This window comes from Erpetoichthys calabaricus, chromosome 2 (genome assembly GCF_900747795.2).
Source record: "Erpetoichthys calabaricus chromosome 2, fErpCal1.3, whole genome shotgun sequence".
NCBI lineage: Eukaryota > Metazoa > Chordata > Cladistia > Polypteriformes > Polypteridae > Erpetoichthys > Erpetoichthys calabaricus.
Window position 1 is genome coordinate 294,964,045 of NC_041395.2, and position 15,279 is coordinate 294,979,323.

At 37.6% G+C, this 15,279-nt stretch overlaps 1 protein-coding gene across 7 annotated transcripts in view; it reads right to left on the reverse strand.

Annotated features, from left to right (window-relative positions):
• Window positions 1-15,279, reverse strand: part of dnmbp (dynamin binding protein) — a 214,415-nt gene that overhangs the window by 32,252 nt on the left and 166,884 nt on the right. For 4 of the 7 annotated variants that reach the window (XM_051923720.1, XM_051923722.1, XM_028791436.2 and 1 more), the window contains 3 exons: window positions 12,570-12,766; window positions 8,549-8,648; window positions 7,914-8,061 (listed from right to left, as the gene is read on the reverse strand). In XM_051923720.1, the coding sequence (XP_051779680.1) occupies window positions 7,914-8,061; window positions 8,549-8,648; window positions 12,570-12,766 (445 nt within the window). The remainder of the gene's footprint in view (window positions 1-7,913; window positions 8,062-8,548; window positions 8,649-12,569; window positions 12,767-15,279) is intronic. The other 3 variants (XM_051923721.1, XM_028791437.2, XM_028791440.2) reach the window with 1 other exon arrangement.

The window sequence follows — 15,279 nt, forward strand, 5'->3', positions numbered from 1 at the left end:
GGAGACAACAACTGAGTGACAGATTCAAAACCAGGACACTTGATCTGTGAGGTGGCATCCTTCTGACATTATTAAACTGCAATGAAATCAAGCCAATGCCATGACATTAAACCATAAAAATCATGGATTTCAGTATCATCTGCTTGGTCATAATAACCAGTAACTTTTCTCTTTTTCTTCAGCAGACAGAAGAAATAGTGTTATAAGTTTATCCATCTGGGAAGAGAAAGTTTTATTTGTAAATGCATAATATTTATTGCCAATTGTGCCACTGCCACAGAGCATTAAAACTGCAACATGATCACAATTTGGCTGGCATCTAGAAATGAAAAGACTTGGGAAGGACCAGCTGGCTAGGATCATAGAGTGAAACGCTGTCTACATTGATGTCAGAGGCATCCATGTAGATGCCAGTCATTCATAATGAACTACATCTGTAGTGAACTTAGGAAGCCCCTATGTGTGAGCTTGCCATAAATCCAAATGTAGCTCATTTAAAAGTCTAGCTGCAAAGAAATGTTACATCCATTTTTGTAAAAAATACAAAACAAAAAAAAACATGGTTTAAATGGGTTTATAAAGGTTGCTTCCTGAAATGTATTTTGTCATTCTCCCACTTCACAGAGGTATACACTGAATTTTTTTTATTATTATTACGATTTTTGTACATTTTTGGGTGCTCACTTCAAAAATTAAAACCATTTTTCCCCAAAAAATTTTCACAGCTGTCAATTAGGGATGCTCTGATCAATCGGCCACCGATCAAAATCAGTAGATCTTCACTAAAAAAAGACTTGGTATAAAGGACAATCACAAAACCAGATATTTTCAGCCCCTGGTTTTCTAAGCCTTACGGTAATTTTGTTGTAAGTGCTCCTTTACGCATGATATTACAGTGAACCATCTTTTTTTTCTATTGCAGCAAACTTCCTGCAGTGTAAACAAAGAGCAGCGAGTGGAAGCTTGTTTTATCAATGAACGATTGGTAATTGGTATATTAGCCTTTACGTTAAAGAAAGTAAAGTAATCAACTGAAAAAAATGTAATTGGAGAAGTTGTCTTGTGGAACTAGACAAACAGCAAGAAATGCAACTTTAAGGAATTCCGATCTTTATTTTGTCCTTTAAATTAAAAATGGGCACCGTGTGTGTTTGGACAGCAAACTTGTTTAAAATGCAGCAGCCTTCACTTTTAATTGGAAAAAAGAAAAGATTGAAACGAATTTGAAACTGATGCTTAGTAAATAATGGTCTCTTTTTTTTTTTTTTTAAAGACTTTTTAGACTATTTATTACTTGTTGCTATGTGTCATACAGCATAAGTTTTGGTAAGAAACAAATACTACATAATGAAAATGGTAATCCATTTTTTATAATTACACCTCAAGAATTACGAATGTCTAGTTAATACACTGAACAAAAAAAAAAAACACCTGTATAAATATAGTAAACTAGCAAAATACCCGCGCTTCGCAGCGGAGAAGTAGTGTGTTAAAGAGGTTATGAAAAAAAAGGAAAAATTTTAAAAATAACGTGACATGATTGTCAATGTAATTGTGTTGTCATTGTTATGAGTGTTGCTGTGTTTTATATATATATAAAATACACACACACACATATAAACATATATATACATATACACATATATATACATATCTACATATATATATATATATATACATATACACATCCACATATCAACATATATATATACACATATATACACACACACACACACACACATATATATATATATATATATATATATATATATATATATATACACATACAGACTTTCGCCTTGTATGTAGATCGGGGTAATTACATTCATTGCATTCCTAGTCTGAATCACAATCTGATTGTATGGGTGGTTACCTGGAACTGTAGGGTTGCCACCAGTCCTTTAAAATACGGAATCGTGCCGCGTTTGAGAATGAAATTGCGCGTCCCGTTTTGAATCAATACTGGACGGGATTTATCCCGTATTTTTTTTATCATTTTTTTTTTAAAGCAGCGTATCATGCAAATCATCCCACACGCATTTTATGAAGATGCCTCCTTTCCTACTTTTGATTGGGTAATACTTGATGTCATCGTTAGTTTGATTGGTCTTTTTAACTGTCCAGTGAGGAGGGCGTGTCTTTTAAGTAGAGTCTGCAAAGTGTTGGCACTGAGATGTGGCGTCAGCGCCATAGTTGAAGCCCCTAACGTTGCGGTCAGCAAGTCGGCTAACATCCGCCATGTGCCGTATTTCAGTTGCGAGAAGCAGATCATAGAATGGTTGAAACTGTTGCCCCTAACGTTGCGCCACGGCGTGTGGTTCATTTATACCTCGTGTCTTCTCATTAAACTTTTATCTCGCGAATATGTTATTGCAATCCGCAGCGGGAGCGTTTCTATAAACTTAATTTAAACTTACGTTTTACACCGTGCTTTGTTTCTCTTATGAACATGCTTGTATGCTTAACTCGCTCCGTTCTCAATTGTTTAATTTATTTTTTGCTCTTCGCCGTTTGCGGCTCTTCCTCCATTTCCCCCTACTTCGTTCTTTTATGTCGCGAATATGTTATTGCAATCCTTAACGGGAGCGTTTCAATAAACTGATTGAAAATAGTTTTGCATTTACCTTTTTAGTAAAAGGCGAGCTTTTAAGCCTGAGAAATCACCCCGTAAATGCACACGTTTAATTGCACATGTGTTAATATGTATGGTTACACAGTATTAAAAGACAGTGAACAACGTCAGTCACCTTTGTTCCCGCGTTTGATAAAAGGTGAGCTTTTAAGCCTGAGAAATCACCCCGTAAATGCACACGTTTAATTGCACATGTGTTAATATGTATGCTTACACAGTATTAAAAGACAGTCAAAAATTAACGTCATTTACCTTCGTTCCCGCGTGTGACTCGTGCTGTAAATCTCTTCCTTGTTTTTAGTTCACGTGATTACGTAGGAGGCGTGATGACGCGATACGTGACTCCGCCTCCTCCATTACAGTGTATGGACAAAAAATATGCTCCAGTTATGACCATTACGCTTTGAATTTCGAAATGAAACCTGCCTAACTTTTGTAAGTAAGCTGTAAGGAATGAGCCTGCCAAATTTCAGCCTTCCACCTACACGGGAAGTTGGAGAATTAGTGATGAGTCAGTCAGTCAGTGAGTGAGTCAGTCAGTCAGTCAGTGAGGGCTTTGCCTTTTATTATTATAGATATACATTTTAACAGCAAAAAGCTGTAGCGCAATTAATGATTAAAAATGATTAAAACAAACAAGTGCATGTATATTTACATTTAAACAGCATTTCATTGCCAATATCAAATAATTGACTATGGATTTTTTTGTTTATTAGAGAAATCGTGGAAACTACTGTACTGTTTAATTAATCTTTGTTTCAGTTAGGTACATTACACAAAAAACTAAACAATATGACAGCAGGTAATTATTTTTATACTTTTATGCCATATATATTATGGATACACTTTTTTAACATTTTATTAGTAAAAGTGTGTATTTTAAGGACATTTTATTAATTTTAGCATTTAATGATCACTGAACAATAAGCCTACTGAATTTCATGTTGTTAATATAAAATGAACAGTTAACACCTATGGTCTATAGTTTAAGTATAAAAAAATACACTTTAATATAGGACATAAAATTTTTACTTGTGTGTTTATGCAGGAGATTAGTGTAAAATGTTTTTCTAAAGGGATAAAGAAAAACAAATCTGAATCAGTATCAGCTGAACAAGTAACATGAAAGTATTCAGTATCTGCCTTAAAAAAGCTGACTGGAGCACCCCTATAGTCAATTATAGTTTTCTTTACTGTATGTGCAATATAATATTAATATTTTCGTTTAATTATAATTTGCTTGAATTTAATATTTTTCAAAGCTTAAAGCTTTTTAAAATCTTCTTGAGGAAATTAACTACAATGAGCACCATTTGGTCGATATGTGGGGACCTGAAAGTTATGGGTCAGTAGTCAGGGCATACAAAATTCTCAAGGTTTCTTAGCGAGTGGGACAGCAGAGCCAAGAATTTGTATTGGTTTCAAATGGAATGGCCAGCTTGAAAAAAAAAACATCATCAGACCTAGCTTGATGGATCCAGATAAATTACTGCTGCCACCACTTCACATTAAACTTGGTTTAATGGGGCAGTTTGTCGAAGCCCTATCAAAAGAAGGACCCTGTTTTATGTATTTGTGCCAAAAGTATAGAGGTTTGTGTTCTTGAATGCAAATAACTATTCACAATTAAATAAAACATTTTGAGTTGAATGAGTTAATTTTGTAGACCTGTGATTTTAGGAACAGTAGGTAGAAACCATAATGATATTAAAACTGGATTTTTTTTTTTTTTAAACTGAACAGGCTGATCTTTCCTGTGTTTCACATTTCACACTAAGGCCTAAATGAAGAATTAATCAGGAGTAATTTTATTCATTGTTTTATTTTACTTAGCACTCGCTAAGAAGGTACAAACTGAGGTTTGAAAGAAAAATCCCTGCCAGTTTAGAGAATTTTCAAGTGTGATTATCAACATTCAGTGACATGAGTCTTTAATAATTTTGAATTGAAAATTTATTTTTTGTAACAGCTTTATTCCAGGCAATATTTCCTTTTAAATTAACAGAAAAAGCAAAGAAAATAAGTATATTCCATAAATATTATCATTATGACTTTTACTAAAAAATTTGCCAACTTTTTTAATAAAAAATATTTATTGAAAAATGCTTCTTTTTCGCAAAATTGTATAATTTAATTTTAAAACCATTTTTAGGTAAAGAATCCAACCACCCACTTTTGAAAACACTTAATTTGATTCAGGGTTGTGGATGGTTGCAGTCATTTCTGACACAAACAGCCAACCTTGGTTGGGGGGCTACTTCATCACAGGGTAAGCTAACACCCAAATGAGGTAAATTTAGACTCATCAAATTGCCCACCTGGCACATCTTTGAGTTGTGCCAGAAATATGTCCACGTGGATGGACTTTATTCAGTAACATATTATTTTATTAAATACATCTTTTAGGAGGGGCAGCACGGTGGCACAGTGGTAGCGCTGCTGCCTCGCAATATGGAGATCTGGGTTCACTTCCCGAGTCCTCAATGCATGGAGTTTGCATGTTCTCCACGTGTCTGTGTGGGTTTCCTCCCACAGTCCAAAGACAAGCAGGTTAGGTGCATTGGCGATCCTAAATTGTCCCTAGTGTGTGCTTGGTGTGTGTGTGCCCTGCGGTGGGCTGGCGCCCTGCCCAGGGATTTGTTCCTGCCTTGTGCCCTGTGTTGGCTGGGATTGGCTCCAGCAGACACCCATGACCCTGTGTTAGGATATAGCGGGTTGGATAATGACTGACATCTTTTAGGCAGAAGACTTTTACTTATTTAGTACGTTCGCATGAATAATAAGAATTGACAAAAATTAGTTTTGTAGAGATGACTAAAACTGTCATTTGGATTTGCAATGTCATTTCCAGAATTTAGAATTTGAAAAAAATCGGTTTTTGGTCATAAAAAAAATTAAATAATAGATATCAGAGTATAGATTAGACAGTTTTAGTGAATCTAAAATGTTTACTTTATAGGTTTATGGAGTCATTATTGTCACATGCACAGATTATAGTGAAATTCTTACTTGTATGTGCCATATGTAGGCTAGATTTGATGTTTTCAACAAACACATAGATTTAAAATGCTGAATATTTTTCTTAACAAAACAGTACTAGACACTGAAACTGCTGTACTAATTTGTATATGGAGCATAATATCTTTTAAACAGGCTCCCAGTTGTTAAAATACATTAGGCTCTTCAGTTAGAAAATGGATGGATGGATCTCACACTAGACATTAAATCATGGTGGCTTAACAAAGGAACCGAATTGCATACATTATCAAAGAACCAGGGGCCTCATGTATAATGCCGTGCGTAGAACTCACCCTATAACATGGCGTAAGCACAAAAGCGGGATTGTGCGTACGCACAGAAAAATCCAGATGCAGGAATCTGTGTGCACGCAAACTTTCACGTTCTTCCACTACAGAAATCCCGATCAGTGCGAAAAGTAACAGTGGTATAATCAACAAAAGAAAGTTGATCGAGTGAAAGAGTGTCGGAGAAACTCGAAAGCTCAAGTTCACAAAGTCGCACAGTGTGCGAAATAAAAAAGAAATCACATATCAAAGTCGCCGTGAAAAGGCAAGTCGTAGCCCACCGTCTGAGTGTCATATGAAAGCTTATTAGGGTACAGACAAAAAAAAATAGGCACACAGTGGGAAAAAAGCACGAAATGTCAACTTTAATCTCGAAATTTCCACTTTAATCACGTAGTTTATTTTGCCATTAAAGTAGAACATCATAAACTTCATCTTAAAATCGTTTATTTTACTAATTTCTCAAGTAGCACGTTAAATGCTTTGTTCTGTATTTGATCTTCTATGTGCTCTGTGTGTGTGAACGTGCTTCCGTTCTTTCTCTTTCTCCGACAGGACACAGAATCCATTACATTCGTGATATTACAGCTCTCTGAATAATTAAAATACTGAGATGTATACGTGATATCTTTTTCATGATGATAGGAATGAAAGCATGTTATTAAACATGGGAACACGGTGGCGCAGTGATTGTTCATATCTCACGCAAGAGGCCTGCTGCGCCATGTGCGACCTTCGATGAAATAATTTATTACAGAAGTACTGTCTCTTTCAAACGTACTAACCGCCAATTCCTGTCCTTACTTTTCTTTCTCCAAATACCCAATCGCCACACAATCAGCTCTATAATAGACGTGAAGCCATCTGTAAGCTTAGAACGCCGATTCTTCAAAACTTTTAAGGAATATTGAAATATCTTCGTAGTACATATTTAATTATTCTATCTGTCTATCCTTCCAGTGTCGCGTCAGCACCAGCAATAATACAGCGCAAGGCAGGAGCTATCCGTGAACTAGCTAGCGCTGTGGCACTGTGTCCTCACATGTTTAATTATTAACAATACAGATTATTTAAATGAAGTTAAAGTTTTATCTGTATACTATAAGCAACATATTTTGCTGCATTTCATCTTAAAAATGATATTGTCATCATACATGCTTTATAAAGTGGCGCAGGTTGTGCAATATTATAACTGTAGTGCAAGTTTACAGTGATGTCATTGTACTTATAAGTACAAACAGTTCTACATGGAGCACTTGATGGACTGATTGAGTGCGTTTATAGTTCTTGGGATGAAACATTTTCTGAAACGCGAGGTCCGTACAGGAAAGGCTTTGACGCTTTTTGCTGTGGTTGAGGTAGTGTGTACTTGAAACTGTATACCGATAATTCTCTTTCTGATTAGCTGCTGCTGTGATTCCCCACTCAGATACAGTGATATACAGGTAAATACTCCGAGTGGTGCAGTGAAAGTAATATGGAAAAAGATGATCTGTTGTGGCAACCCTTAACGGGAGCAGCTGAAAGAAGAAGAAGATGCAGTGAGCGTAACAACGCTAAAGCAGTTATGGTATTTGGAATACTATGGCTATTCCCTGGACCGTTATATTGCTACAGGTTAATTACAATCAGATGCATTACACTAATAAACAATATGCAGTTAATTTCAGTGTATTTATAAAGCTGCGTCAGGAACGTGGGTCTAAGAAAGAAAGGGTGACCACACAGGAACAGTAGCACTGCTTTGACGCTGGGTGCCGCCAGTCTGCAAAACCGAGCGGAGAAATTGCGTACGCCAAGGTATGAGGTACCGTGGAAATGTGCGTGGCTTTACGCCAAGTTTAGGTTTTATACATCGCGATTTGAGCGTGGAAACCGTACGCAACATTTCTGTGCGTATGCACCGTTTATACATGAGGCCCCAGGAGTGCTGGAAAGTTTCTTTATGTAAATATCCCGAGCACCTCCATTATTACCTTAATGTCTCCAGGCACTCCTGCACATGCTTCTGGATAATCTCGTCTTTCTCATAGCACTCAAGCAGGGCAATTGCATCATCGTGATTCTGACAATAGATTTTATATACATCTTCCAGGTCAGTCTTGTACTTTACAAAAACATTTCCTGACCAAAAAGGAAAAAAAAAAAAGAATCATAACCTTGGTTGAAATATAACCAGAAACACAGCTACAATTCTGACTTAAAAGGCTTTGTCTCAAGTGTGGGCTGGTAAAAACAGAACATTCTACTGGTACTTTAGCCTATTCCTGTTAATTTACCTTTATTGCTACCCGTAAGTGAAAGATTATTTCAACATAATTTTTTTAGTCTTCTTGTGTGTTTTGAAGATGCAATATGGGTAACCAAAATACTAATCCTACACTGATGAAGTCTGATTCATACAATAAACAGCTTTGATTGAGCCTGAAAGAACAGGAAAAAATTATTTGGCAAATCCTTACATGAAACATTAATTTTTATTACACTGCTGGGCAAATCAACATGGGTGTGTTTTTATGATATGATAAGACAAGATATGACTTGAATATATCATCCTGGGAAAAAAATTCTCATTAAATAAAAAAAATATATAAATATATAAAAACCCCACCTATAAGATCAGTTTCTTGCAGATCTTTGAACAGGCGCTTTGAGAGATCAATCACCATCTGAATGTTACCAAAGAGCCCGTCATAATCTATATTCTGTACCTTTAATAAAACAAATAAGCAAGTGTCAAATAAATACATTACTTAATGGCAAAGAGCCTGTCACAATCTATATTTTGTAACTTTAATAAAACAAATAAGCAACTATGAAATAAATATTATATAAATATATATTTATAAATTCTATAAATATTAAATAATATTATATAATTACTTCATGGCCACCATGCTCCGAGTCTATCTATGCAGTGCTATGAATGCTGTTCATAAAAAAAGACAAAAAACAAACTCTCACACAGTGTATTTTTTTTCTAATCTTAAAACAGTATGGTTAAAACAAAACAATATTTTCAAATTTGTTTAATTTCAGAGTGCAGTGACACCAACTCACTCACCAACTGGATGTGGAAGGAAAATATAAGTAGTTGGCTTAAAAAGCCATATTGAGAATGTGAGAACATCTGCTGACTACATACTTATTCTGACTAGCCAGACTTGAATTCAGGACAGTGGGTCATAGAGGCAGTAGAACTAAACACTGTGCAAATGTTCTGCCTAACTTTGGTTATGAAAACAAAATGACATTCATTAATTGATAGCTATAAAAGGTAAATGCAGTCTTAAAAAACCCACACATACACTTATTCTACTAACACTACTGTATTTTCCCTTATGAAGATTCAACTTTCAACATATATCACACTATCCTTGCGGTGCACTTAATGACACTGCTTACAATAAAAAGCACTATATCAAACCAGTCTTGCTTACATGATTATCTTTATTTTTTCCCATGTTCACTTTTGGCGGGTAGGGCACTGTACAGCTAACAATGCCAATTTGCAGGCTTCAGTTGCTAGTTTCTCAATTTGATATGCAAGTGCTACTTCATTCATTCAGAAAACTTAGAAGAGCTAATCGTAAGATTTAACTTGTCAGCAAGGCAAACATACTGTAGTTCAGAAATATTAATGGTGTTTGAATTAATTTACATAACAAATCTGTGCCTTAGCAGTACAGTACTTCGGATTTGATTGTCGGTTCCCTGAATGAACGGCTTAATCTGTGGCCAGTCTTAAATAATCTTTAAATAAAAAAAATATGTTGACTCTTCAATAGCCAGGTGACTAAAAATACAGGTGTCCCCCACTTTGCAAAGGTAAATCCCCTTAATAAGGTGAATTTTCATAACACAAATACATAATTTCCATTAATTTAAATGAAATAAAAGGTATTAAGTGTTCTCTGCCCTACCAAAATGATACTATTTTTGCTCATCAAAATACAAGAAAATGGATGCAATTAGTTCAACAATAGCAGCCATCAACCTATACAAAGACATTAAATACAGTTCAGTAAGGCTGCTTCCCTGTGCTTTATCACTTTGTTTTCCAACTAATTTGCGATATTGTTTTGGATCCAGGATGTACTTTTCTCCCTATTCAACATGCATAACGTGGTGGGTGGGGGAATGGGTGGGTCGGGCTTTACATTAACCACCACCAATGTGCAGCATCCATCTGGATGATGCAATGGCAGCCATTTTGCACCAATATGCTTACCACATATTAGCTATTAGGACATATTAGCTATTAGGAGGTAAAGGGTTGAGAGAGATTGTTAGCCAATAGGGACAGGGGATGATTAGGGGGCCACAGTGAGCAATTTAACCTGGACAGGCAGACAGAGAGAGTCAGGGCCTCGGTTTTACAGTATGTTTGGACAGAGACAACTTTTTTCTAATTTTGGTTCTGTACATTACCACAATGAATTTTAAATGAAACAACTCAGATGCAATTGAAGTGCAGACTTTCAGCTTTAATTCAGTGGGGTGAACAAAATGATTGCATAAAAATGTGAGGCAACTAAAGCATTTTTTAACACAATCCCTTCATTTCAGGGGCTCAAAAGTAATTGGACAATTGACTCAAAGGCTATTTCATGGGCAGGTGTGGGCAAGTCCGTCGTTATGTCATTATCAATTAAGCAGATAAAAGGCCTGGAGTTGATTTGAGGTGTGGTGCTTGCATGTGGAAGATTTTGCTGTGAACAGACAACATGCGGTCAAAGGAGCTCTCCATGCAGGTGAAAGAAGCCATCCTTAAGCTGCAAAAACAGAAAAAACCCATTCGAGAAATTGCTACAATATTATGAGTGGCAAAATCTACAGTTTGGTACATCCTGAGAAAGAAAGCAAGCACTGGTGAACTCAGCAACGCAAAAAAGACCTGGACATCCATGGAAGACAACAGTGGTGGATGATCGCAGAATCATTTCCATGGTGAAGAGAAACCCCTTCACAACAGCCAACCAAGTGAACAACACTTTCCAGGGGGTAGGCGTATCGATATCCAAGTCTACCATAAAGAGAAGACTGCATGAAAGTAAATACAGAGGGTGCACTGCAAGGTGCAAGCCACTCATAAGCCTCAAGAATAGAAAGGCTAGATTGGACTTTGCTAAAGAACATCTAAAAAAGCCAGCACAGTTCTGGAAAAACATTCTTTGGACAGATGAAACCAAGATCAACCTCTAGCAGAATGATGGCAAGAAAAAAGTATGGAGAAGGCGTGGAACAGCTCATTATCCAAAGCATACCACATCATCTGTAAAACACGGTGGAGGCAGTGTGATGGCTTGGGCGTGCTTGGCTGCCATTGGCACTGGGACACTAGTGTTTATTGATGATGTGACACAGGACAGAAGCAGCCGAATGAATTCTGAGGTGTTCAGAGACATACTGTCTGCTCAAATCCAGGTAAATACAGTCAAATTGATTGGGTGGCATTTCATGATACAGATGGACAATGACCCAAAACATACAGCCAAAGCAACCCAGGAGTTTATTAAAGCAAAGAAGTGGAAAATTCTTGAATGGCCAAGTCAGTCACCTGATCTTAACCCAATTGAGCATGCATTTCACTTGTTGAAGACTAAACTTCAGACAGAAAGGCCCACAAACAAACAGCAACTGAAAGCCGTTGCAGTAAAGGCCTGGCAGAGCATTAAAAAGGAGGAAACCCAGCATCTGGTGATGTCCATGAGTTCAAGACTTCAGGCTGTCATTGCCGGCAAAGGGTTTTCAACCAAGTATTAGAAATGAACATTTTATTTCCAGTTATTTAATTTGTCCAATTACTTTTGAGCCCCTGAAATGAAGGGATTGTGTTCAAAAAATGCTTTAGATGCCTCACATTTTTATGCAATCGTTTTGTTCACCCCACTGCATCTGAGTTGTTTCATTTAAAATTAATTGTGGTAATGTACAGAACCAAAATTAGAAAAAAGTTGTCTCTGTCCAAATATTTATGGACCTAACTGTATGTCTCATCCAAAGGAGAGAACCATTTTTACAGTACAGTGTCCCTGTCACTTGACTGGGGCATTGGGATCCACACACAGCCCACAGGGTAAGCACCTCTTGTTGACCTTGCCAACACCTCAGAAGTGAGACACATACACACAACAAGTTGGCTAAACCTTAGTACTTGAATGCAGTGTCATCTGTGAGAACCATTTTTGTCTGAAATTGAGTATCACCAATGTTCAGCCCCTACCCAGATATGCAGCTGCATTCTGCTCTACAGGCTTGCAAAGACTCTGAAGATGACGGAGTATTCACACTGGCGGGATGTGCTTGAAATCAAATCATCATTGTTCTGCTTCATTGTGATTTGTATGATGTAAAGCTATTAAATAACTTTCCTTATAAAGCAGTTGTTTGTAATTTTGAGAATGCCTGTATTAACAATTACAAAGCAAGAGGACTTTTAGCTAATAATGAAGTTCTGGTCATGCTTCAGAATGCCACAAAAAGAAGAGTGTTCTCCACTGTATTATTTCAATGTAAATGAAGAAGCCAAGACTTTAGAAGCACAACCTTACCATAAAACATGTTTATTATGGTGGTCGGACTAATAAAGCTGATGACAAGCTGACTGAGAGACAGGACAGTGCTAGTACCTGTTTTCTTTGGAGAGACTGCATTATTTCCTTGACACACATTTGCAGATCTTTTATGTAATCTTTCTCTGTCTGCAGGAGTTCCTCAATAACCTTTGAACGCTTTTCCATCATTCTGAGCTCGGGACTTTCTGAGTTGGTTGAAGCAGATGCCGACTCTACGGAGGCTGGGTGGCTTGAAAGGAGAGTCATCTCTGCTAAATAAAAAGACAATTTTGAAACATCCAGCAGTAAAGCAAGCAGCTTACATACATCAAGGTACTTTCTTCAAGAGCAAATCTATAGTGAAGTGTAAAAAAACTTTTAAATAGGGGAAATTATGGCAAAACAAAGAGTATACAGTACAATTAGAAAACATTTAAACAAGTAAATGCAAGAGGAGTGCAGTGATCATAGCAGAAGGTGGCATACCAATGCACATATTTGGAGATAATTTTCAAAGATAAAGTGGCTTGTGGAAGTGGTGAAGAGTTGAAACTGACGTGTACCTGCCAGCAGATGAGCAACAGATGTGAAATGATCATGAACCAGAAAGATCACCAACTCCTACATATGTAGATTTCATACACCTTACCGTGTTTTACTGCCCCTTATTTGAAAAAAGCAAAATGAGGGGAACCTTGAATTAATGGTGAAAAACAACCCAGGAGAGCTGACTAGGTGCTTTAATTTTACTAAATTCTTTATTGTAGGCTTACAGATTTCTTTTCTATCTCTCAACCTTTCAAAAGAAAGAACAGTTAAGTCGTCCATCTACTTGTTAAAAAAATAACTGGAATATAAAAAGCTTAGAATGTAAAACTGAGACCTTTCGCAAGTAGCTGATTCGTTCTTATAGTCCACCCTAAAATATTTTTTATATGTTACTTACACTGTGTACTTTGTAGAGAGGGCTGAGAAAAATGTAATCTCACGCTTTGATGAGGAATAGAGAGAAAGTGTACGATATAATAGAAGACAATAGTACAATGGCAAACAATGAGAAAAATGAAAGAAAAAAAAATCTCACATTACTTGTGTTGCATAGTTCATAAGTTGTGTTTATCCTGTCATATGCTCAAAATGTGCAAAATGTATGCATTTGTGCTATAAAGTATTGTTAGTTACTTCCAGAATATTTACTGTGCATTATAAACCAGGAACTAAAGCCTTGTGGGATTGAATTTGTAAAGTATAGACAGAACTCTATATCAACAAGTGAGGGACAGAAGTCAAATGGCTTTATTGTCATACCATCCACACACTGTATTGGCAGCATAGAGCAGCACAAAGTAACGTTTCCCAGGGCTGTAGTGCAACACATACAGAAACACAGGGCAAGAGAAAGACAGGCAGAGAACTATGCCGCACAATCAATAAATATTAGGTAAATGAATAGATAGTAATAATTATAAAAATATTTTATCCATCCATCCATCCATCCATCCATCCATCCATCCATCCATCCATCCATCCATCCATCCTCTTCCGTTTATCCGAGGTCGGGTCGCGAGGGCAGCAGCTTGAGCAGAGATGCCCAGACTTCCCTCTCCCCGGCCACTTCTTCTAGCTCTTCCGGGAGAATCCCGAGGCGTTCCCAGGCCAGCCGGGAGACATAGTCCATCCAGCATGTCCTGGGTCTTCCCCGGGGCCTCCTCCCAGTTGGATGTGCCCGGAACACCTCACCAGGGAGGCGTCCAGGAGGCATCCTGATCAGATGCCCGAGCCACCTCATCTGACTCCTCTCGATGCGGAGGAGCAGCGGCTCTACTCTGAGCCCCTCCCGGATGACTGAGCTTCTCACCCTATCTTTAAGGGAGAGAATAAAATAAAAATATTTTAATAAATAAATACTGTAATAAGAAGAACTAATAATGAAAAAGTAGTAACAAGGGTAACAAATGTATTGCTTATAAATCAGCTCCTAGGAGCATATCTGAGAGCATGAGGGCAGCACGGAGTTCAGAGTTCAGACAGCCAAGGGGACAAAGCTATTGCAGAGACTGGCAGAACTGGTTTGAATGCTGCAGAACCTTCTGCCATATGAAAGTGGGACAAAGGAGGGGAGGGAGCAGTCCTTTACAATGCTACAGGCTATAAGCGGATACAACGGCTTGTAAAAAGGTCCCAATGACCTTTTCTGCTATGTGTGCTATCTGTTCTAGAACTATATGGTAAGGGACACTGCAGTTTCCAAACCAGACAGTGATGTAGCTAATCAGAATTGTCTCAATGGTGCCCCTGTAGAATGTGGTGAGAATGGGGGGGAGGTAGGCTTGCCTTCTTCAGCTGCCAAAGGAAGTGGAGACATTACTGTGCCTTCTTGCTATGGAAGTGGTTTTAATTTGTCCAAGTAAGGTCAGATGCCTGATGCACACCAAGGAGTTTGGTACTCCATACCAATTCCACCGTAGAGCCCTTGATGTGCAGTGGGGTGTGGACAGCATAGTACGCCCTGTAGTTAACAACCATCTTTTTCACCTTGTTCACATCAAGAGACAGATTATTGTACACCAGTCCGCCAATCATCCTATCTCTCTGTAAGCCGACTCATGCTCATTGCTGATGAGACCCAGCACCGTTTTGTCATACGCAAACTTAATGATAGCGTCTGAGCTGTCTGCAGCCATACAATCGCAAGTCAGCAGAGTGAACAGAAGTTTGCCGAGTACACAGCCCTGGGGGGCACAAGTGCTCAGCATGATGGTACTGGACTACCTAAGGTCTCTCT